The 24,959-nt window shown below is 37.0% G+C and overlaps 1 protein-coding gene across 1 annotated transcript; it reads right to left on the bottom strand.

The window, feature by feature from the left end:
- Positions 1-5,833: 5,833 nt before the first annotated feature.
- On the bottom strand, positions 5,834-23,186 carry LOC311304192 (uncharacterized protein). Its single transcript, XM_084431071.1, has 6 exons — positions 23,051-23,186; positions 20,083-20,474; positions 13,569-13,716; positions 12,959-13,049; positions 10,628-10,901; positions 5,834-6,372 (listed from the first exon to the last, which is right to left on the bottom strand). The coding sequence occupies exons 2-6, from the start codon at positions 20,261-20,263 to the stop codon at positions 6,224-6,226; spliced, it is 843 nt and encodes a 280-aa protein (XP_084287197.1). The 5' UTR covers positions 20,264-20,474; positions 23,051-23,186; the 3' UTR covers positions 5,834-6,223.
- Positions 23,187-24,959: the final 1,773 nt, after the last annotated feature.

The following is a 24,959-nucleotide window of genomic DNA, read 5'->3' as shown; positions in this document are numbered from 1 at the left end:
GTTGGTCGTAACCCCAGTGACGGGTAGGTTTAGGGGCGGGGTTGGGGTAGGTCATCACATGTGGTCGTATAGTACCTCTAGTTTGCTTCAAATCAAAGTTTGTAATGTTTTGATTCAACTTGATTCAATGATGTAGACTATAGCCTAAATAATAATAAAAAAAATGCTAAGGTTTTAAGAACAATAAGACCAGATAACTTTGAACAAACATTCTATTAATGTTACTGGAAGAACTTTTGTCCATAAGTTTCTGAAAATCTTGCCAGAACATTAGCTAAAGTTCTGAGAATGTTCCCTGTTAGCTGGTGAATTATTAAAGAATTGCTAAAATCCCTAATGTTAAAACGCTGTTGTTCCCCATTAGCCTACTCTCTAATGGTGTTTGTGCTATAACCAGTCCCAGCTAATTAGTTTGCAATGGTTTCGGTGTTGGTGATATTACAGGTTGTGTTTAGTGTGGATCTCCAGTATGTGTGTGTGGGCAGTAAAGGGTTAAGAGCGTTGGAGCTGTCGCAGTCCCTTCGGCCCTCGGCCTCCTGCCCTCGCTCTGATTAATCATGGAGGGAAAAACGCAGTAGACCGTTCACTGCAAGACACGCACGCACGGACACGCACACGCAGCTCCACGTATAGAGACGCGCGCACACACAGAAGGGATTGTTTTCGCCAAACGGATTCGGTCACACACACACACACACACACACACACTGGCGCTTTCGCTGCAGACCGTTTCGCTCTTGCCTGAGGGGGTGAGCCTGTGTGTGTGTGTGTGTGTGTGTGTGTGTGTGTGTGTGTAGCCCTGTCACATGTTGCAGCGACACACACACACACACACACAGCGCTCTCTCTCTCTCGCCAGGGGTCACTGGAGCCGAGGTTCAGCCTACACCGCTAGACCGCCACAACACTTTTTTCTCCTCTCTCTCTCTCTCTCTCTCTCTCTCTCTCTCTCTCTCTCTCTCTCTCTCTCTCTCTCTCTCTCTCTCTCTCTCTCTCTCTCTCTCTCTCTCTCTCTCTCTCTCTCTCGCTTTTCTCTCCCTGGGTGACAGTGGTGGAGGTGGTGATGGGCTTCTCTCTCTTCCCGCGCACAACAGAGTCTTTTTTATCTCCCTTCAGAGAATCCCACTGCAGCAGGGAATTGTGCGCGCGCGTGTGTGTGTGTGCGCGCATGTGTGTTTAAAAGGTTTACGATGCCTGAGTACCCCTGTCCTCCTCGCGCACAGAGAAACCCCCCACCTTCCTCCACGAAGCTTCTTCAGAGCATCTGAGTGTAACGGCAAAACAGTCGTGGTCTTTGTAGAAGCGAGAGAGAAAGAGAGAGAGAGAGAGAGAGAGAGAGAGAGAGAGAGAGAGAGAGAGAGAGAGAGAGAGAATATCAATTCCTCTCATGTAAAAAATTCTAGACCGGTTTGGTCACTACAGAGACGACAGACATAAAATATCGACTGGAGTTACAGAGCAGCTTCCCAAAACTCTGCAGCGCCTCGCGCACAGCAGTGATACTGTTTATGAAATATTAATCTGTTCTCTCGCCATTCGCACATCAGAGGTATTTCTACGGTAGGTAGGCTATAGCCATCATTAGTTGAGTTTTGAAAACCCACATTTAGCTCAGGCGGGGGGAAAAAATCTGAAGGTTTATCATCATAGCATCAGCAATCATTTGATTTTAATATCATTTGATAGGCCTTTACTGTCCATTTTTGTGTGTGTGATGTTTGTTCAGGCTAAATTAGTCACGCAGCCCACAAAATAACATTCACAACCCGTTTTACTTCACTTTAAGCAGAATATTCAAATCAAAAGTTATTTTTGCCCATTGGGAATCGATTGAATCATGAAAAGTGGGTGTTTCAGACCTGAATGCGTGTTTGCAGTCGATGTGTGTATGACTAAACTCCCCTCGGTCAAGGGGAGGTGACGTCAACCAAAAAGCTAAGACGTTTCAGAATAAACAGGCCTACAAAAATGCAAAAAACATTTTTCCAGGATTCTTTGATTAATAGAAAGTTCAAAAGGACAGCATTTATTTGAAATAGAAATATTTTGTGACATTATAGATATCTTTACTGTCACTTTTGATCAATTTACTGCCTCATTGCTTAATATAATTATTTTTATTTCTTTGAAAAAGCATCTTACTGAACTTTTCTCCCCTCAGAACTATAACATAATATGATTATTAGACATGGATTTTTTTATATATTTTTTTTAATGTGAACAGAATGTAATGAGAATTGTGTTGAATTGGAAAACAAGTATACAAAAAGTTATTACAATTATATAAAAACATACTATTTCTATGTGTATGGTTATAAATGATTTTATTGATTTAGTATTTTTTTTATTGTATATACATTTCTATTTTATATAGGCTATATGTAATGAGAATTGTGCTAAATTGAAAGATCAGAAGGTATATATTTTTAATACTATTAAATATTATATATTAAATAAAAATGTTCACTTTTATTTGATGTGAGCCAGACTCAAACTCACATTGCATGTGGAACACAGCTAAATCATGAGACTACAGCTCCAACAGAAGGATTCACTCAGTACTGGTGTTCCTTTAAAGTCATCCTGAAGAAAAATCACCTGTAAACCAGTTAAATTATGAGATTGAGTGACCCATCTTCTCTACATCATCTTTACTTTCCCTCCATCTCCCTCCCTCTATTTCCATGCACCTCCATGTCTCTCTTTTCCCAGCCCTGATCCTTCCGAGGAAGCGAGGAATGGAAGGAGATAAGGGAGAGGTCAGTAACTCTGCTGCATGAGCTCATTTGAGACGAGGGTCAGCATGATGACCCGGCGCTGCCGTCTGTCTCGACCGCTCGAACTATCCCAGCTGCTGTTTCACAGTCTGGAATGATTGACTGGCTCCATCATGAACCAGATGCCACACCAAACATGTGGCGATAATATGGAAAGACATTTTGAAGGTTGATTGACTGTCGATTATCTGTTTGTTGCTTTAAACTGGTGTTGGATACAATGTGTTTAATATAAAATTATTATTAAAGTAAACTCCAAGTCTCATCTATCTATCCATCCATCCATCCATCCATCCATCCATCCATCCATCCATCCATCCATCCATCCATCCATCCATCCATCCATCCATCCATCCATCCATCCATCCATCCATCCATCCATCCATCCATCCATCCATCCATCCATCCATCCATCCATCCATCCATCCATCCATCCATCCATCCATCCATCCATCCATCCATCCATCCATCCATCCATCCATCCATCCATCCATCCATCCTGGTCTATCTATCTATCCGTCCATCCATCTTGGTATGTCTATCTATCTATCTATCTATCTATCTATCTATCTATCTATCTATCTATCTATCCATCCATCCATCTTGGTCTATCTATCTATCTATCTATCTATCTATCTATCTATCTATCCATCCATCCATCCATCCATCCATCCATCCATCCATCTTGGTCTATCTATCTATCCGTCCATCCATCTTGGTATGTCTATCTATCTATCTATCTATCTATCTATCTATCTATCTATCTATCTATCTATCTATCTATCTATCTATCTATCTATCTATCTATCTATCTATCTATCTATCTATCTATCTATCTATCTATCTATCCATCCATCCATCTTGGTCTATCTATCTATCTATCTATCTATCTATCTATCTATCTATCTATCTATCTATCTATCTATCTATCTATCTATCTATCTATCTATCTATCTATCTATCTATCTATCTATCTATCTATCTATCTATCTATCTATCTATCTATCTATCTATCCATCCATCCATCCATCCATCCATCCATCTTGGTCTATCTATCTATCCGTCCATCCATCTTGGTATGTCTATCTATCTATCTATCTATCTATCTATCTATCTATCTATCTATCTATCTATCTATCTATCTATCTATCTATCTATCTATCTATCTATCTATCTATCTATCTATCTATCTATCTATCCATCCATCCATCTTGGTCTATCTATCTATCTATCTATCTATCTATCTATCTATCTATCTATCTATCTATCTATCTATCCGTCCATCCATCTTGGTATATCTATCTATCTATCTATCTATCTATCTATCTATCTATCTATCTATCTATCTATCTATCTATCTATCTATCTATCTATCTATCTATCTATCTATCTATCTATCTATCTATCTATCTATCTATCTATCTATCTATCTATCTATCTATCTATCTATCTATCTATCTATCTATCCATCCATCCATCCATCCATCCATCCATCTTGGTCTATCTATCTATCCGTCCATCCATCTTGGTATGTCTATCTATCTATCTATCTATCTATCTATCTATCTATCTATCTATCTATCTATCTATCTATCTATCTATCTATCTATCTATCTATCTATCTATCTATCTATCTATCTATCTATCTATCTATCTATCTATCTATCTATCCATCCATCCATCTTGGTCTATCTATCTATCTATCTATCTATCTATCTATCTATCTATCTATCTATCTATCTATCTATCTATCCGTCCATCCATCTTGGTATATCTATCTATCTATCTATCTATCTATCTATCTATCTATCTATCTATCTATCTATCTATCTATCTATCTATCTATCTATCTATCTATCTATCTATCTATCTATCTATCTATCTATCTATCTATCCATCTTGGTCTGTCTATCTATCATCTATCCATCCATCCATCCATCCAGGTCTATCTATCTATCCGTCCATCCATCTTGGTATATCTATCTATCTATCTATCTATCTATCTATCTATCTATCTATCTATCTATCTATCTATCTATCCATCTTGGTCTGTCTATCTATCATCTATCCATCCATCCATCCAGGTCTATCTATCTATCCGTCCATCCATCTTGGTATATCTATCTATCTATCTATCTATCTATCTATCTATCTATCTATCTATCTATCTATCTATCTATCTATCTATCTATCTATCTATCCATCTTGGTCTGTCTATCTATCATCTATCCATCCATCCATCCATCCATCCAGGTCTATCTATCTATCCGTCCATCCATCTTGGTATATCCATCCATCCATCCATCCATCCATCCATCCATCCGTCCATCCGTCCATCCGTCCATCCGTCCATCCGTCCATCCGTCCATCCATCCATCCATCCATCCATCCATCCATCCATCCATCCATCCATCCATCCATCCATCCATCCATCCATCCATCCATCCATCCATCCATCCATCCATCCATCCATCCATCCATCCATCCATCCATCCATCCATCCATCCATCCATCCATCCATCCATCCATCCATCCATCCATCCATCCATCCATCCATCCATCCATCCATCCATCCATCCATCCATCCATCCATCCATCCATCCATCCATCCATCCATCCATCCATCCATCCATCCATCCATCCATCCATCCATCCATCCATCCATCCATCCATCCATCCATCCATCCATCCATCCATCCATCTTGGTATATCTATCTATCTATCTATCCATCCATCTTGGTATATCTATCTATCTATCTATCCATCCATCTTGGTCTATCTATCTATCTATCCGTCCATCCATCTTGGTCTATCTATCTATCTATCTATCCATCCATCTTGGTCTATCTATCTATCTATCCGTCCATCCATCTTGGTATATCTATCTGTCTATCTATCTGTCTATCTATCTATCTGTCCGTCCGTCCGTCCATCTCTATCGATCTATCTATCCGTCCATCCATCCATCTCTATCTATCCGTCCATCCATCCGTCCATGGAGGACATTAGAGGGCCTGGAACAGCATTCCTGTTTAAATTAGCATTCAGTTCTCAAAACCAGTTCAAACCATTTTATTTTATACAATATAACACCGTTATTTACAGCCAGAAAAAAAAGATGAGCCATTATCTATAAAAACATTAACTTTGGTCTTTCTCCACTTAAGGAAACAAAGTTTATATAAAAAACATAAAATAAACAATATCACGTAAAGGCAGTAGAACAAATGTTCCCCTGTAAACAATGTGAAAACTGAAGAGTATTGGTGCGAGCTGGGTCATAAAGAGCGTCTGCTTTCTGTACAGCGTCTGTCTCCCGCTGCATCCACACCTGGATCTGCTCATACGCGCAGGTATGTGCAAGTTCTTCTAGTTTTTTAGTCCATTTTGCAGGTTTTTGAATACACAAGAATGTTTTTCAGGTGTGCAGAGTGGCAGTGTTGTGTTTATCGGACAGAGGGGGAGGTCAGTAGGTGAGCTGGCTTGCAGGGGATCGGTGGTTTGACACATGGGGCACTTGTGGTGTTGAAGTTCTTCCTGAGCTGAGCCACACGACTGCCATACGTCAGGCTGCTATCATTTTCTTTCACCACTCCTTTACAGAGACAGAAAGAGAAGAAAGATTGCATCATTAGACATGGAAACAAAACTTACTCTGTTGAAAAACCCAGTGAGCTGCCTTGCTGTCTACAAGGGCAGCATGCACAATGTTAGCATGTTGCTAAGCTAACAACATGATACATTAAGTGTGAGAAAATACACAGCAGCAGGTTAGATTTAATATGGGTAGAATTAGATTGCTTCTATTGAGCTGTTATTTTATTAACACACACATATGTATAGTTATATTCAACTTTATTTTTTATGAATAATATAGGCCTACATGTCAGTTTAGAGTTCAATTCTCACTGTTAACTAGCTGCTTATTAGCATGCTGGGATATCGGCTGTTTATTAGTACTTATAAAGCACATATTAAAGCCTTATTCTGTGTGACCATATTCTACATCTCTAATCCTACCCAATACCTAAACTTAACAACTACCTAACTAACTATTAATAAGCAGTAATTAGGAGTTTACTTAGGCAAAGTCGTAGTTAATAGTGAGAGTTGGACCCTAAACTAAAGTGTGACCTATATTAGGCGGCTATATATAAATATATAATTAGGATTGTTAAAGATAACTTTTTTTTATTTTTGTAAATTCTGTATGTGTGTGTATACATACAGTATATATACACACACATATATTATATAAACAAACTGTCACGTTAGATGTGATTAATCGCTCCGTGTAGGAGCGCGGCTATGATCTGGTTCAGAGCCACAAGGACCTCGCGAGAGGTCAAGACTAAGGAAATAATCAAGCAGAAATTCATGATTACGAGACTTTGACTGTCTGTAAATCACTGCTGACTTTAAAAAGCTGTTAGACCCCTGACACAAGCCCGCCGGGGATTATAATACATCCACAGCTGTCTCTCTCTCGATCCTCCTTTCCACCCACTCAAGGCAGGTCTAGAGGTCACAAGAGGGAGAAGCAAGGAGAGTGACAGCAGGCAAAAGAGAAAAAAGTGAGAGGAAGAAAGTAAAGGACGAAGAGAGTACAAATAACATGAGCGTGAGTAAGAGGGTAAAGGCTATGGGAGTGATGACTCAATTTGAATGTGTTAAACGGGGTGAGACAGGTGGTCAGGGAATAGGTGAAGGGGTGATTGAGGTAGAAGTAGGTAGAAACAGAGAGATGGAGGAGGACGCTCGTGGGGACCGTGGTTGACTTCAGAGACAGATGCCGTGGAGAGCGAGACTCAGAGGAGAGGCCAGGGGAGAACTGTATTTTTAGACTTTCCCTGAGGGGTCTAAGCCTGGAGTTCCACTCCCTTCACGCTTTTCCTGTGAGACCAACTCTCTGCCAGAACTTTTTTTCTACCTCTGCAATGACATGGGGGTCTTTACTATGCCCTCTACATGCAGTTTTTTTCCCCCTTGTATTCATGTGATGCAACCTTTATTTCTAAGTTGCAAGCAACGACGCGGCACCACAAGACCATCACCATAATGACTGAAAATGACTGATCTAACCAGGTGCAATGTGGCAAAGTCATCATCAGCAATAAATACACTGTTCCAGATCATCTAAAATAAATCCAAATAACCTCTTCCAATCTGAGAACACAAATCATTTTAGAGACATTCACACTCACGGTTATGCACTTTAAAAGTTTGAATAAAAACGTAATTTGTCTTTAAAATGTCAGTCAAGTGAAATGTTTGCAGTTGCCACTCTGACATTTGAGGATATACAAATTGCTGGACAAAGGTTTTTCAATTATCTCAGCACCTTTCAAACTACTGATATTTATTAAATGAATTTATATGAAAGGTTTCAAACCTAAAATTATGCCATTTTAGTTTTTATTAAGACACCATTTTAAATAGTTTTCTTAGTCTGTTCATTTGTTTGTCATTTGGGGGTATAAGATAAGAAAACGTATTTAAATGTACTAAAAATGTATTCAAACTCAATACGTTTTATAGAATAATGGGATATATGTCATGAATTTATCAAATTATTTTAAAAGGAAATAATGCACTTGACACAAAATATGCACGTCATGCCATTGACCCAGTTATATATATATATATTAAAATATTTAATATGAATATGCGTATTTGAATATGTTCATGGTATTTGATGCTTTCATTTAATCGCTTCAAGCTGCATTTTCACGTTTCACACTGCATTGGCAAAAGCTGTCACAGGTTGAAAATAAACAGCTTCTGGTCGCTGTAAATGGTTGAGGGATAGAAATAAAATGGAAATAAAAGCTTTTAAATAAAAGATTTCAAGTAAATCTTTTCATCATATAAAGCGATCGAGTCTTCTCTGAAAGTTTGGACTAAAGCGCTCAATATGGATTAGTTTTACAATCTCTTAACTTTTTGAAGCGTCAAAGTGGTAGTTGCGTAGCTGTCAATGGAGGGACAGAAATCTCTAATTTCATCAAAAAAGATCTTCATATTTTGTTTCGAAGATGAACAAATTCATATTTGGGATGACATGAGGGTGAGTAATTACAGAATTTTCATTTTTGGGTGAACTATCCCTTTAAATGAATGATTTTCGAACTCTAGGAAAAATGTATGACGTCGAGATCGTGACGCAAGCAGTAGGCTAGTACGTGCTAAAACTAGATCGTTCTTACCCAACGGCTCTGGTTCTAACTAGACAGCTGTGCTGATTATAATGGGGAGCAGTCTAGTTTTGTCACGTCTCTCTCTTTCCCTCTCATGAGTTGAGCCGTGGTTCCTGTTGGATGTTTCTCTGGCCGTTCCCTGCAGCCGTGACCCCCTGACTGCGTTTGCTGTCGCCATGGAAACGTAGGATAAGTGCAAATTCCCGCTCCAGCGCACACGTATGCGCGCTCGCACGCACGCACAGATTAAGTCACACACACACACAAACCCAGACTCAATTCATCATGTATCCACTTTAACAACAACAACAACAAAAAACTTACTATGTAAGTGCAATATTATTTAAGGTGACGACACAAACAACACCTGACCAACATCTGACCTCCCAAGCTGAAAGTCAGGTAACAGTTACAGGTACGTTAATGTTGGGAATCCTGTAAACTCGTGTTTGTTTTCTGTTTCTAAAGAAGTTTGGTTGTAGTTTTTGTGTTGGTCTGTAAACAAAGCAGCATTTTAGTAAGCAAACACCAGCGCAAAGTTGCCTGTTTTTGAATATTAGCCGCAGCTGGTAAACAAAGGAAAGTGTTGCAGTGACTGGTGTGTCCTGCAGGTGGCGCACGCAGGCCTTGGCTTACAGGCTCGCTGTTGGTTGTGCTAATGATACTAGAAGTCCACTAGATGGCGCTTGCTGTTCGTTTAAACTTTACATTGACTACAACATGAAAGTCCCTTTTTTAAATGTAGATCGTTAATTCCCAGGTTATCTGTTCATTTTCTGATATATTTTTAAAAAAAATTGTATAATGTTTATATTTAATTTTGGAAACTTTCTTTTTTAATGTTTTTGAAAGAAGTCTCTTCTGCTCATCAAGGCTGCATTTATTCAATTAAAATACAGAAAAAAAACAATAAAAAATTGAAATAATGGTTTTCTATTTTAACATACTTTAAAATATAATTTATTTCTGTAATGTGAATCTGAATTTTCAGCATCATTAATCCAGTCTACTGTGGCATGATCCTAAAAAAAATCATTCTAATATGCCAATTTGATGCTCAGTTATTATCAATGTTGGAAACAGCTGCTTGCTTAATATTATTTTGGAACCTGTGATACTTTTTTCAGGATTCGTTGATGAATAAAAAGTTAAAAAGAACAGCATTTATTTATGATATCAATTTAACACATCCTTGGAAAATAAAAGTATTAATTTCTTTCAAAAAAAAAAAAAAAAAAAAAAAAAAAACTGACGCATATGTGTGTGTCTTATTAATTTTATAAATGGTGTTTATTCAATGTTCATAGAAAGTTGAAAAATTACACAAATTAGGGTTTCAAAATGTATCTAGACATGTCTTAAATATTGGTCACAAACCTCATAGAAAATGAATTAAACAACGGAAAATTACAATCTTTATAGAAAATAAATGGGCCTAGATAAAAGAACTCAAATAAGTTTAGTTTGACCTCCTGGGAATCGAAAACCAATATCCTAACCTATCCATCCATTGCGATTGTTATTATATTAGATGCAGATAAATGTTAATAATGTTGTGCTGTGCTTTCAGTTTGGCTTGTTCTACGGTGTTTTTGTGGTTGATTGTTGAAATAATACCTTGCATTAATTCAGACTCTTCTTCAGTGCTCTTACCTTTGTCTGGTGTGGGTGTGTCCAGTGGGCGTGTCTGGTTGCTGATTGACAGCTGCTCTTTCATTGCTCTGTGCAGTCGAATCTCTCTCAGTCTGTCCGCTACTGTTGTCTCGCTGTTGCTCATGTGTGATCTGTAAAGGCCCGTGTCCTCCTCCGCACTGCCTGAGTCTGAGTCGTCTGTTTGGCCCCTGCTGTCGTCAGCTGACTGATCGGAACCGCTGTCCTGCTTGGACTCATCTGAGACCGTTGGAGAATCGCTGAGCTCCTCTGCTTTCTGGGGCAGATTGAATGAAACTCATTTGTAAACACTTATAAAATCGGAATTGACAAATTCAGAGACACAAACAGAGGAGAAGGAGTGTTGTTGTGTGTGTGTGGCGTGTGTGTGTGTGTGTATTCCCTCTGGCACTGTGGCACTGATGCCATCTGATACCGTTTAATTCTCTGCCCAGGCTCTAAACCATCTGCTCAGGGGAGCTTGGCCAGTCCAACTACACACACCCATCCTCTTATTATTATTGCTGCTCTTATTATTAATATCACACACACACACACACACACACACACACACACACACACACACACACACACACACACACATCTTCTCACATAAATGCACATTCATATGTCAAATCACATTAGTGCTCACTCAGTTGAACACATTCCGATCATTCACACTCACGTCACACACATGTGTTATCATAGTTTGGGACTTTCCACTGATGTCTATTGATTCAAGCTAATGCTATTCATGTCCTTTACTCTAACCCTGTGCTTCTCATCTGGTGCTTCGTGACCCAAAATTGTGAAACCAGTTTTTTGGAGGGCTCTTAGAAGCCAGTGTAATGGACATTACAGGTCACGCGGTCATGCAAATGTATAAGGAGTCAAATTAGACGGATGTCAACAGGGACAGGTTGTGACATGATCCTCAAAAATCTCAAAAATACACAGAGTAAAAGAAAATCCGACTCATTAAATACAATAAATCTGATTCTTTTTTTTTAAATGGTCAGTTTTACTATTCAGTATGGAAGCTTCTGCCACAGAATAAATAATAAAAAAGTAAATTGCGACTTTTTATCTCACAATTCTGACTTTTTTTCTCAGAATTGTGTAATATAAACTCACAATTGTGAGTTATTAAGTCAGAATTGTGAGATATAAACTCGCAATTCAGAGAAAAACATCAGTCTTGTTTCCTCAGAATTGGACTTTATAACTCGCAATTGCAAGTTTAGGCCCATATCTCACAATTCTGAGAAAAAAGTCAGAATTGCGAGATATAAACTCGCAATTGCAACAAAAAAAAAAGTCTGAATTGTGGGATAAAAATTCACAATTACCTTTTTTACATGTATTTTTTTAATTCAGTTGAGAAGCACTGTCCTAACAGTAGGCCTACCCCAACTTTTTTTTACATTTTATAAATACATTATCCCTCTGATGGTCTTCCACTGGGGGCCTTCCCGGTCATAAATGACCGGACACCTAAAAATGAAACTTCCTCCATCCCAGTAAAAACCAATGCAATTTATTTTTGTTCTATAATATTTATTCTTTTTAATTTAGAATTTTGAGACAATTTGATTGAACTTATTAATATTTATAGTCCATTTTTTGGCATTGAAAATAATGATTTTTTTTTTTTTTGTATTTAAAAAAAAAAAAAAATTCTATGCAGTATTTTCGGGTAAAAGAGACTAGGCTTTCAGAAAAAAAATATTTTTTTTACGACCACTTAGCATGCTCGGATCATGAACTCAATTTTTTTGTATGTTCACATACCTAATGCCAGAAAAGTCACCAAGTTTCGTAATATTTCGATGAAGCTGTGATTTTTTAAAATTCAAAACAGATTTTTGTAGTCTGAATTTATTGGTGTGTATGTGTATAAAAGTGTGTTTGTATGTGTGTGTGTGTGGGTGGGTGTGAATTTTTTGCACTCTTGATGTTGTAGAGTGTCACCCCTTTACTGCGGTGTACTTTTTTTTAGAATCGTGGCCGATTTGTAGATTGTACAGTCAAAAGTTCAGAGAATTTTTGCGTTTTTGTAAATTTCCCATTCATTTCCTATGGGTCGGTCATTTTTGACCGAAGACCACGAAAGGGACTATTTTTTTTACGGCCACTTAGCATGCTCGGATCATGACCTCAATTTTTTTTTGTATTCACATACCTAATCCCAGAAAAGTCACCAAGTATCATAACCTTCCGATGAAGCTGTGATTTTTAAAAAATTCAAAACAGAAAATTATTCGGTCAGAAGTGACCGAAGACCATCAGAGGGTTAATTAGTACACACACACACACACACACACACACACACACCTTGAGCAGTAGCTGGATTCCTGGTTCTGTGCTGATTTGTTGTGCTCTGTTGGGTTTGGTCAAGCTGCTCTTCACAGATTCTGCTTTTGCTCTGTGAACAAAGAAAAACACACATTTAGCTCTCTGTTTTGAATATTTGTGTTGCTATTAATTACAACAATAGAACATTTACAGAACCTTTTCTGTCAGGCGTATACAGAACCTTTTAGGGGTTACCATCATCATTGTTTTGGATTTAGTTTTTATTAATTAGGTTTGTTTTAATCCACTTTTATTTTAAATAAACAAGCAGCTCAAAACATGCTTCATCAGTAAAATAACTTGTTGGACATGAAAGTATTTAAGACATCTCTCTATATAGAACCTTTTTTAGGATCCTTAAAAATTTAGTCAAGAACTTTTTTTTTTTTTCTAACAGTGATAATATCATTTTTTGAAGACTATATTTTTACCTGCCGTTTGTTAGTTAGTGTGTACTTCTTCCTGCTGATATTATTGAGGTTTATAGCTCTTTGAAATACTTGACTCTGATTGGTCTATTGTGGTATTCATAATCCCTTCAATAGTATATTTCTGCCTGCTGATATTCTTGCGGTAGAGGGCGTTGTACCTGTTGATATTGTTAGGGTTGGCTGCTGTCTTGTCCCTCAGCTCAGACAGGATGAGTTTTGGAGATTTGAGCTCGTCCGATTCTCCGATAATACACACATGCACGTCGCCGTCACTGCCCAGCCGCCAGCTCACACTTTTACAAGGGCCTGAGGACAAAATTATATACATGTCAAGAAAATCAACATCTGAGAAGCAATAAATAAATGAGCAACACAGAAACAATTAAGCTACAAAGACTAAAATATGCACAACAGTTCACATTTAGTCCCTATATTGCTTTTTGAGCACACATATGGGTATTTTTGAGGTTTAATAGTTTGTAATTTTATGTTAATTAGCCTAGATCTTCTTTTCTCAACCCAAAGAACCAAGTTTTGGAATGACCAGCGATTTCTTTTAAAAAATGTTTTGGGGGGGGGGGGACACTAACAGATGGCTTTCTACAGGCGTTGATGCTAACCAGCCAAACGCTGATCCCTCGCTTTCCATGATTACAGTGTGTAGCGTGTCCTTTTCACAGACAGAGGGCGCTGTGACATTGAGTGAAATTGATCCTGTATGCTGTAGGTCATCCACTCCGGTTTAGAAGTGTGTTAATGTCATTCAGTGTGTAGATGCAAATGCCAGTGTTCGTCACGATTGTATTATCACCTTACAGACACTTGCACCAACTCACAAAAGCTACGACTCTTTCCCAGTCACCCTCATCATTATTTCAGTGTGATTTAACCTTCTCAGATTGCACGAATTCTTTGAAGGCATGAAATGAAGTGTGATCAACTGAAATGTGGTGCTTACGTAATACTGCAGGCACACAAAGAGGATCCTTGTGCGGATCATATGGGATCGTAGTTCAGCTAACTACATAATCTAAAAGTACATTGTAATACCACAGAGATCGCTGTGGGAATTAGAGAGAAAAATGTCAAGAATTTCCAAGCGTGAACAGTTTGTTCCAGAAGGGGACGATCTGTTTTTCTTTTTCCTTTCTTTTGCATGCACGTAAGAGAAAACCTAACACCCTTCAGCTTCTTCAGAGAGGGTTACGTAAAGAACCAGTTCTCCAGGTTGACAGTCTAAGACGAGGCAGATGCTTCACATCCATACAAGGATGGATTTAGAGAAGGTTTCTGTTAGAAATCTCAGAAATGTTCAGTATGTGCAGCTGAAAAACTATGCAAGTTAGATAATATAAAGCTGGCACACATCTTTAAGAGGTGTTTTTGCATGCTTAGATCTGTCTGTGTGTGTTTATTTGTGTGTTTGTGCTGCTTGTTGCCTAGGTTGCTGTGTTCACCCATGCCGCTCAAAACAAGGTGTTTGTATTTGAAAGGTGATGTAACAGGATGATGATAAATATGTTTTCTTGAGGAGTGTTTCTTCACTTTTGCCCAGGGCTTAATGCGGCCAGAGAGATTAGAGCTGCTCCGTAAAAGGAACACAACCCATCAATAGTTGAGCTTTTGTATGTAATAAAACGTACAAATAAAAGTCAATACGCCCCTCCAACATTTGAGGAGAAGAGATGTTTATAGCGTGGGAAGTTACTCTTTCTGATCTCTCTCTCTCTTTTCTTTGTCTCTTGCTGTCATCATTTATCCTCAAGCCGTTCCAAACCTGTATGTCAAATATGTCTCAGTGTTTACATGCAATCTTTTGTGTTCCACAGAAGAAAGAAAATCATACAGGTTTGGAACGACTTGACGGCGAGTAAATGATCACATGACAGATTTACATTTTTGTGTAAATTGTCCATTTAAACTGCTTAAAACAGGCACAAATGAGATTCTTGTTGACAGGGGGCCTCAGAAAACTCCTAAAGGGGCCTCAAGATGGTATAAAATAATTTAAAGTAAGACTAAACAAGCATTAAGTTAACTTAAAACTACTACAAAAAAAAAAAAAAAAATCAAGATATTTTTTATTTTAAATCCTCATTGAAGAACCAGGATTTCCAGAGTTTTGAAAAACCTACATTTAAGGAAGCCTAATTATTAAAAGTGTGATTTCAAGATGGGGAAAAGTTATAGCCTATAAATAAAAAGCCTATAAACTCCTTGGTCATTTTTATAAATTTTATAAACATAAATTTATTTATTTTAAACATAAATTTATTTATTTTATTTATGCCAAGCTCTAAAATATTTTATCTGGTAGATATTTTGTAAGTAAAATTATTATTTTTTAAATCCTTATAGTAAATCACTAACTGCTGGAAAGGTTAGGTGTTCCAGTGTTGTTGTGTGGACAGTGAGACAAAAAGGTGAGAAGCAATGAAATGTGCATAACAGATTATATTTTGACTTTGATTGCATACTGTGCAATGTGACTTGGCAAATGAGAGCACGGTTTGAGATGTTGTTGAGATCATTTCTGAAACAAATGTGAGACTATACTGAAAGAAAAATAGACTAAAGGGACTGTCACATTAGATTATGTTCCTTTCACTTCCAATAATGCATATGTGTATGCGAGATCGTAAATGCAAGCATATGCTCATACAAACACTCAGGTTTGATGAACCACTTGCATTACAGAAATACATCCAACCAATTGATGATCTACATTTCACAGATTGACTTCATAGATGAAAACCAAACAGGGAGGAAATGGTTTTCAAGAGTTTAACGTGTCGCTATAGTGGATTGTGTATGTCCTGGAGTGTGACATCACATCCTGTTGCTGTATTAGATGTCTGAAGTCTAGAACACACCTCTAAATCTCCATTTGCTCTCCGTTTAATCTCAGCGCTGTCTAAGAGAAACACTTATCGTATTAAAGAGGTCTCATTGTGGGCAGCGAAAGAGTCTCTCAGGTACAAAGTTCCAGCAATGGCTCGTAGTTTTGCGTGTTTGTGTACAGAAAGAACTGCCAACAGAAACTCCAACAACATTATTTATCTCGACTATACCGCTGACGCAGAGCTGACACACAGTATCAGCTGAGACGACTGAAACCAGCCACAAAGTGTTGAGCGAGAGAAAGGGAGACACAGCTGCGTTTCACAATGCTGCCATTGACATGAACTGTGAACCCTGCCATGTGCGTCCGCGGAGGGAAAAGCTAAAGAGCACAGAAAGAGATTTGACTGTGTTCATGTCACACTGGAGTAAATTAATGAGAGCGCGGCTCGCTTTTGTGCCGAGGCTAAACACACTTCACAAAGGCCTTGCGTCACATGTGGCCCATGTGACGTGACGAGATGAGAAACTGAAGCCGGAGGAGAAAACCAGAGCTATTGATAGGAACGCTTACGAGGACGTTAACGTCCCCAAGCAAATGTTCTTTTAACTGTCCATTCCTGTTGGGTTGGATTCCATCGTCATCAACACGTGAACATGGATGTTTTTTCCCAGCCTGAGATCTTGGCTTCAAGTTCACACAGATGTTACAAGCATCTGATGTTACAGAGTTACGCAAATTTTTTCCTCATTTGCAAACCTTATAATTGGCCTCTATTTTTTTTTTCTCTCTTCTCTATTCCAGGTTGCTCTGTTTTCGCATGTCTTCCGTTTCCCGAAAAACATTCCATTCCCAAATGTCTTGTAAAACACATCCTCAGGCTTTAAAGCGTTAGAAAGCCCTCAAATGTTTAGAGGAATTTACGTCGACCGGTTCCCCTGAGGCATTACAGGGGTTAGATCCTAAAAAAAAGGCTCTACTTGACTACTTGAATGCTGATGCTGTGGAGATAAACAGTAAGTGAGTGTTGTGTTGAGGTGCAAGGCCAGTGTTGAAAAGCTGGAATTTGTCTCCGGTTTCGCCCCTGCAGCTGCAGGATGTCTCCGCGGTTATGTTATGTGACTCTTTTGGGTCACTTCATTTCCTTTGGCCTTAAAAATATGTGATCACCTCAAATTACTTTACATCATCATTTTTGCATAGGTGTTGATTTTCCTGTTAAGTCGGTGAGGGCGTGTTTGCTGTACTAGAGATTTAATGAAAGTGATTCGTTTTCTGAGTGGCTAGGTTCACACAGCAAGGGGTGATCTCACTAAATCAGGCTCTAAATGTGTTGAAATGCACTGTCGGTACACCATTTTGTTTTTGAGAGAAATTAATAGGCTACTTTTATTCAGTGGCAGTAAAGACATTTATAATGCTACAACATATTTCTATTTCAAATAAATGCTGTTCTTTTGAGCTTTCTATTCATCATAGAATCCTGATTTATTTTATTTTTTCTCATGGTTTCTACAAAAATTAAGCATCACTGTTTTCAACATTAATTCTTGAAACTTATTTAAAAACCATCGAGGGTAGTGTAAATCATTGTAATTTGTTTCAGCACCACTTTCTATGTAAATTAAGCTCTTTATTAGGTGGCTATTTCACCAAACTCAGTGTTGTTAGCTTGATTTCAGCTTGGTGCTAATACTGCTAAAGCAAGGACAGTGGATGGTGAATACACCTTTATGGAAATTTTCTAGCTTTTTAAGGAATTTGTAACATTTTAAATAAACGTTTTAGGTGTCTACGGCTCTGTTAATGCCGCACATTGACTTCATTTCACTCTGAAAATATATAATAAATGGCATAATCTACAGAATATAAATTTTTTAAAGTGTTTGCTTTGTTTGAGCTTTTTGACAGGGTAAGACAATTGGAGACATGCGTCCTGTAATAGAATACATTTTATTATAAACCCTAACCTAAAAAATATAAAGGTAATAACTGTATGTGAACTATTACACAAAATATTGAAAAATCAATCTAGAAACCTTAGATGTACCGGCTGCAATAAAATGGGAAAATCAAATGAAGATATAATTGGAGGAGGAAGATTAGGAAGCCCATTATTAATGATTATTATTATTAGTGTTAGTTATTAATTATAAAAAAAAAACAATATAATACAAATTAAATTAAATTAAATTAATTCGCTTTTTAAAATGTTGTTATGTAAAGCGATTGTCTCTTTAATACCTGAGCTGTGTGTGAACACCAGTGTATTTCTCTCTCCTAACAGAACTGAACTGCTGTGTGAATGTAGCCGTATTCACTAGAATCACTCTTCAAAAGTTTCTCCATAGGGTTCAGTTCAACTATTTAAATGCGTCATCGGAACAAAAATAAATATGGTTGCCTCATACGCTCAATATATACCCGACTGGGTCTGTGAGGTCAAATTATGATGTCATACACAAAAGAATGCGTAATTAATAACAAACACTCTGACCAAACACCTGTTCTTTTATTATTTTTTTTCATTTATATTTATATTTCATTTTCAATTCATTTAAAATTCATCACTTTTATATGTGTGAAAACAGAGTCAGTTTGACATGTTTGTAATTTTGTAAAACAAGCAGAAGTCAGTGACATCATTTGACCTCTGAATCCCGTTCAGGTATTGAGCATTTGATGCGGAAATTTTTCTTTTTGTTCCGATGACGCATTTCAGTTTTGAGCAGTTTGAGACACTCAGGAGTCATACTTGAGATTACTACTCTATTAATCTCACTACTATCTTGAAGAAACTATTCTTACAGCCATTCTCATTGTGATTTTCTTCCCTGTGGGGGGGTTAAAGAAGATATTTAGGTTAAAATGTTCCTCTGAGCAGCTGTAAAGTTTTAATGTTTTTTTTCTTTTCTTTTTTTCGGATTTGTGATCCAGACTGCTGCTGAATAGCAGTCTGTTTTATGCCAGATCTCTGTGTGTTTTTCCTTTCTCTGTTGACTTTAGCTAAATGCACATCTATATTTCTCTCCATCATTCACTTTTATTTAGTTGTTTCTCATTTAATAGCTCCATCTCTGTTGCTACAGCATTTCAGTCCTTAAGACTCTCTCTTTTCTTTATTTCTCTCTGCGAGAAATTAATCCTACTTCTCTACCATTTCTCAAACAAAGAGCCTCTCTGTATTAAAAACCAATCATGCACCAGGTCAGACATGTTTAATACCTGAACTGTGTGTGAACACTAGTGTATTTCTCTCTCCAACTGTGAATGTAGCCGTATTCACTAGACTCACTCTTCTAAAGGGTTCAGTTTAACTATTGAAACGTGTTGTAGCCGTTAAAGAAAACTTATTTAGTTTCATATTTATGTTTTAATATTATAACTTGGGTTTAATTCAATCTGTGTTGAATATGAAAGTGAATGTATTGATATGTTGGGAGACATGGAGTGGGTCAGACGTGATTTTTGAAGTTTTGTTTTGCGTAGAAAGCCTTTAAAGTGAAGTACGTTTTGTGTACATTTTAGATACATTTCAATCAATGTTTCATTTGTCTGGATTTAACAAATAAGAAGCTAACCAAGAACTCGGAGTAAAGGCCGAAACAAAACACGTCATCGGAACAAAAGAAAGATTACCGCCTCATACGCCCAATATCCATCTGGGTCTGTGAGGTCCAATTATGATGCCACGCACAAAAGAATGTGTTATTAACAACAAACACTGTCAAAGTCACACAAAAGCATATTCAGCTGTTCTGTAAATAGTTTTTGTCTCCTAACGGAATGACAGATGTGGCAGTATTTTTAGAAAGGGTGTAAGTTCATACCTTTCTTTTGCCGGAGCTTTTCTTTTTTTATCCCCTCCTTGCCATCCTTCTCTTCCCGCTCCTTCCAGCGCCTGACTTGTTCCTCTCTCATTTTGAAGAACAGGATCTTCTTCTGTTCGTCATTCAGGGCCTCCAATACATCAGGGTCTATGTACATGTCAGCTAGGATTTGCTGCAGCATGTTGGTTCTGTGTGTGTGTGTGTGTTGTAGGCTTTTGAATAAGTGTGCTGGTATACAAAATCGCTCGCTGAAGAGTCCAGCTTCTTCTTTTTTTTGGAATTCTTATCGCCCTTTCCTCAAACAAAAGCTCCCTCTATCTTTCAGAGATTGGCATTTTTGATCCTCCTGCCGAGTTCGTTCTTGTCCCACACTCTGGCCATGTGATTCCAGGCTGAAAGAGAGGGAGAGAAATGGGAGGAGGTAACGAAAAGAAAGATCCATTGCAGCATCTGTTGGCCATTTTTGTCCAGCCCCTCTTTATGGGCGACTCTTTATATCCCTGCATTAATTCATCCTGATTTCATTAGTAAAACAATTAAGCTTCCCACTCTAATTTCCTGTTTCTGAAGCGAGCAGAGAGCAGTTTTATTTCTCTTTAGTCAGGCTTAATGAAGCTCTCAGATGTTGCTGTTTTGAGTTTTTTTTCTTGGAAGATCCTGATAATAAATTCATATTGATCCACAGGAAAGAAAAATCCCAAATGAGATCTCTGAATATCTCAGTTATTAAGCAGCAATGTGGAAAATAATTTTTTGCCTCTTTCTCAGTTTAATTAATTAAAATGAGCTAAAGTTTTTTTTTTTTTTTTACATTTTGTCACAACTTAATTTAATTGTTCAATCAACCTAATATATTTAAAACTGAAGTTTATGCAATTAATTTGTGTTAAAACTAGATGAACTAACTAGGCAGTAGATCTGTAGTTCCCAGCAAGGGACTGAATTAGGAGAGTAAATTTAGGGATTAAAGTGTTATTTGATGTCTTTTTCAGTAAAGGGAAAGATTTTGTCATGTTTAGTGTTTAATGTTCGGTTATGTTAGATGTTTAGAGGAATTTCTGTAATGTTTTTGAATTTTGTGGTTACCATTATGCAGATGAGTGGCACCTGTCAACACTGTCTTTTCTTATTTGTTCATTATACAGCTACATTGTGCATAATAATGAATAAAACTGATTGTTTGAACATAAGAAAATTAAGTCTCAGTAAATTAATATCCACATCAAGTTAAAAAAAGTTTTGGTTAAGTTATACATGCTAGAGTAGCCTATTAAACCAACCAACCAACGTAAACCAACTAAATTGTGTTGACCCAACTAAACTTAATTAAATTGTGTGTAAAAACTTTCTTTAATTACATTAAGTAAAGGTAGTGAATTCATTTTTGTATGAAGATGTATCTAGTATCATTTGTATGAAGTGTATTTTGTCCCAGCAGTATCTTTTAAACCTCTATTCGTACAAAATGACTTGAATATGCCTCTGTAATGATGAATATGTTTTTTTTTAAGTTTTTAATTCCTGAATAAAAACAGTTACACCAAAGCATTTATATACCTTTTATATCAATATTTTGTATAATAGTCCACATACAGTTATAGGTTAGGGTTTATAATGAAATATATTCTATTAAAGGACGCATGTCTCCATGTGTGGCAAGACCAACATGCAAGTTTTGTCATGTGACAGGAAAATCATAAAACAAAGTAACCCCTATAAAATACAATCACCTATTTATTTATTTTGAAGATCAAATGAAGTAACCCTGAGAAAAATTGTTGGTATTGATGATTTAAACGTATTTCAAAGTTCATCATATTGTTGTGTAAAAATGTTTTTTTTTTTGACTGAGTCATTTTGACATGTTTGTCATTTTGTAAAACAGGCAGTTTTGTGACTTCATAATTGAATTGTGAACCCATTTTCAGTAGTTGAATTGAATCTAGGAGTGTCTTCTGAACACTGATTGTAGTGAGCGGTGCAGTTTGAGACACTGTTGAGATCTTATCCGAAGCTCTAGTGGTCATACTTGAGATTGCACTCTCTATTAATCTCACTGCTGTCTATGAGAAGCGCTTCACATATTACAGCGACTCTCATTGTGATTTTCTTCCCTGTGGGGGTTCCTCTGAGCAGCTGTGGGTTTAAAGTGATGTTTTAGGGTTTGTGATCCAGAATAGCAGTCTGTTTTATGCCAGCTCTCTGTGTGCATTTCCTTTCTCTGTTGACTTTAGCTTAAATGCACATCTATATTTCTCTCCATCATTCACTTTATTTAGTTGTTTCTCATTCAGTAGCTCAATCTCTGTTGCTGTTTACACAGATTATACAACATTTCAGTCCTTAAAACTCTCTCTCTCTCTCTCTTTATTTCTCTCTGCCAGAAATTAATCCTACTTTTCTACCATTTCTCAAACAAAGAGCCTCTCTGTATTCAAAACCAATCATGCACCAGGTCAGACATGTTTCCACACCAAACAACTAACAAAGCCATTCAAAACAGACAAAGAAGCAATAAATTAATAAACATCTGTGCTTTTTAATTATATGGAGCAAGCACAGCAACTTTGAGTTTACTCAAGCAAAACCAACAATCTGAGCATGAAAGGTTAGAATGCAGCTGAAATAACATGTTAAAACTGTGATGATGCATCAGAGAAGACTTTGAATTCGGGTATGTTAAGGATAGACTAAAGACACAGCCAGAGACTGAGGCGTTTACACAAAGACTCACGACACAAAAGACTCTGGAAGTTGGCAAAAGAGCAACTAAAAGAAACAAAGCAAGAGAGAAAAGCAGCCGTTAGACAGATCAGGAGCTCTGTAACTCTGCCAAAACTGATCTGATCTGTTCCTCAGCACATGAGAAAGAGAGAGATGAGAGAAAGAGAGAATGAAAAAGCTGTAAAGACGAGGACAAAGAGACAGCTGAGTGCTGAGAAAGAGAGAAAAGTGAACTAGTACTCACATTCTGAGCTGGAGGAGTGTGCAGTGGAGTTCTGTGAGTGAAACAGGCAGCAGCATGTGTGTGTGTGTGTGCGCGTGTGTGTGTGTGTGAGAGTGTGTTTCTTTCTCTCGCCTGGTTTTGTATTTGAGTGCACCCGTGTGACATCATAGCATTCTTTCTCCCTCCCTCTCTCAGACTTCCTCACTCCAGCTCTCCTTCCTTGTCTCCTCCCTCTCTCTCTGTTTCAGTGTGCTTCATTGGCATAACAAAAACAGCTACGTTTGAATTGCCAAATCACCAGACTGTTAGACTGATGTTGATACTGAGAACAATTTACAGTGTATAGTTCAGTTGGTTAACCATTGCATTATGTATCATGAACTACACTGAAAAAAATGATTCGTTGAATTTAATCAATTTTTTTATGGTGAGTGGTTGCACACAATTGATTTTAGCTACATTTAGCTACAGCTACTTACCATATTTTTTTTTATTAAATTCAACGAATCATTTTTTCCAGTGTATGAAAAACAATCTTTAATGTTAATTTATAAATATACATATGTTCGTTGTTAATTCAGATTTGTATTACGGTACTTTTTTTTTATTTAATGTTAATTTATACAACTTGAAATATTAACAATGCAGTAGTATTTAGTAATAATCAAGATTAATAAGTGCTGTAAAAGTATTGTTCACTGTTATTTTGTTTGCTAAAGCATTAACTAATGTTAACATATGAAACCTTGGTGTGAAGATCTAGATTATGTTAATGAGACTCATTGTCTTAACATGGTTTTAATGTCTCATTGTAGTTTTGTGGGTTTTTTTGGGGGGACTTTAAAGACAAAAATGACTAGGTAGTCTAACTTCTGCGAAATGAGTCATATTTACAAAAAATATGCACTTAATCAATTTAGTTTAAAATATATTATTAATATATTAAATATATTAATAATATTATTAATAATTTAAAAATACAATATTAAAAAAAAAAACACATCGTATCACATATTTTGACATTTTTATGAATAGGCACATTTGTTCAAGGTCAAATAAAAAAAAAGTCTTGCTATTCATGACTCATTTTCATCTTAAGTTGACCATATATTTGATATATTTATGTTTGAAAACTAAAAAAAAAAAACCTAAAAAAATCTCTGCCATTTTGTGGGCGTCAGCAGACGTAAATAAGTATTTATATAACAGTCAAATATGCGTTTGTGTCACTGACAGCAGGTCACTGTGTTATTACTAGTTCCACATGCTTTTGTGTGTGACATATTGACTAAACAGAACCCAATTAGCTATTTTTTTGACAGTTTGACGCAAAAACTTTTTTTTTTTTCCATGACGCATTTCAGTCGTTGAATTGAAGCCTGAGTGTCTTCTGAGCACTGATTGTAGTGAGCGGCGCAGTTTGAGACACTGTTGAGATCTTATCTGAAGCTCTAGTGGAGATTACTACTCTCTATTTAATGATTGATATATTACAGTGATTCTCATTGTGATTCATCTTTCCAGCGGGCGTTTTCTTCCAACTAAAAAAAATAAAAATGAATTATACTAATGATTCAAAAGTGCATGTTATATTTGGAAAGAAATATTTAAAAATGAAAAAAATAATAATTGAATTGTTTTATCAAAATAATGATTAAGTATAATGCACTGAAAGTATTTTAGCATTTCCACCTAATGGTTACACTAGACATTTGTAGGGTTTTTAAATACAAGAAAAAGGTATAAAGGTTTTTTCATATATGTGTGAAATGTATCATGGTGTATTCTGTGCCATAGACAATAGAGATGCAGTAAATGAGTCAGAGAACAATGAGGTTCACACATCACAAAACCTAATGACTAGCCATCTCTATAGTGCTGTGACTGAATAGAGCTGTGAAAGTGACGGGGGTTGAGCTGTGAGGACTAA

Source organism: Rutilus rutilus (genome assembly GCF_951802725.1).
Source record: "Rutilus rutilus genome assembly, chromosome: 14".
NCBI classification, from domain to species: domain Eukaryota; kingdom Metazoa; phylum Chordata; class Actinopteri; order Cypriniformes; family Leuciscidae; genus Rutilus; species Rutilus rutilus.
Note: the sequence above shows the minus strand (reverse complement) of the source record. Positions and strands in the feature narration are given on the sequence as shown.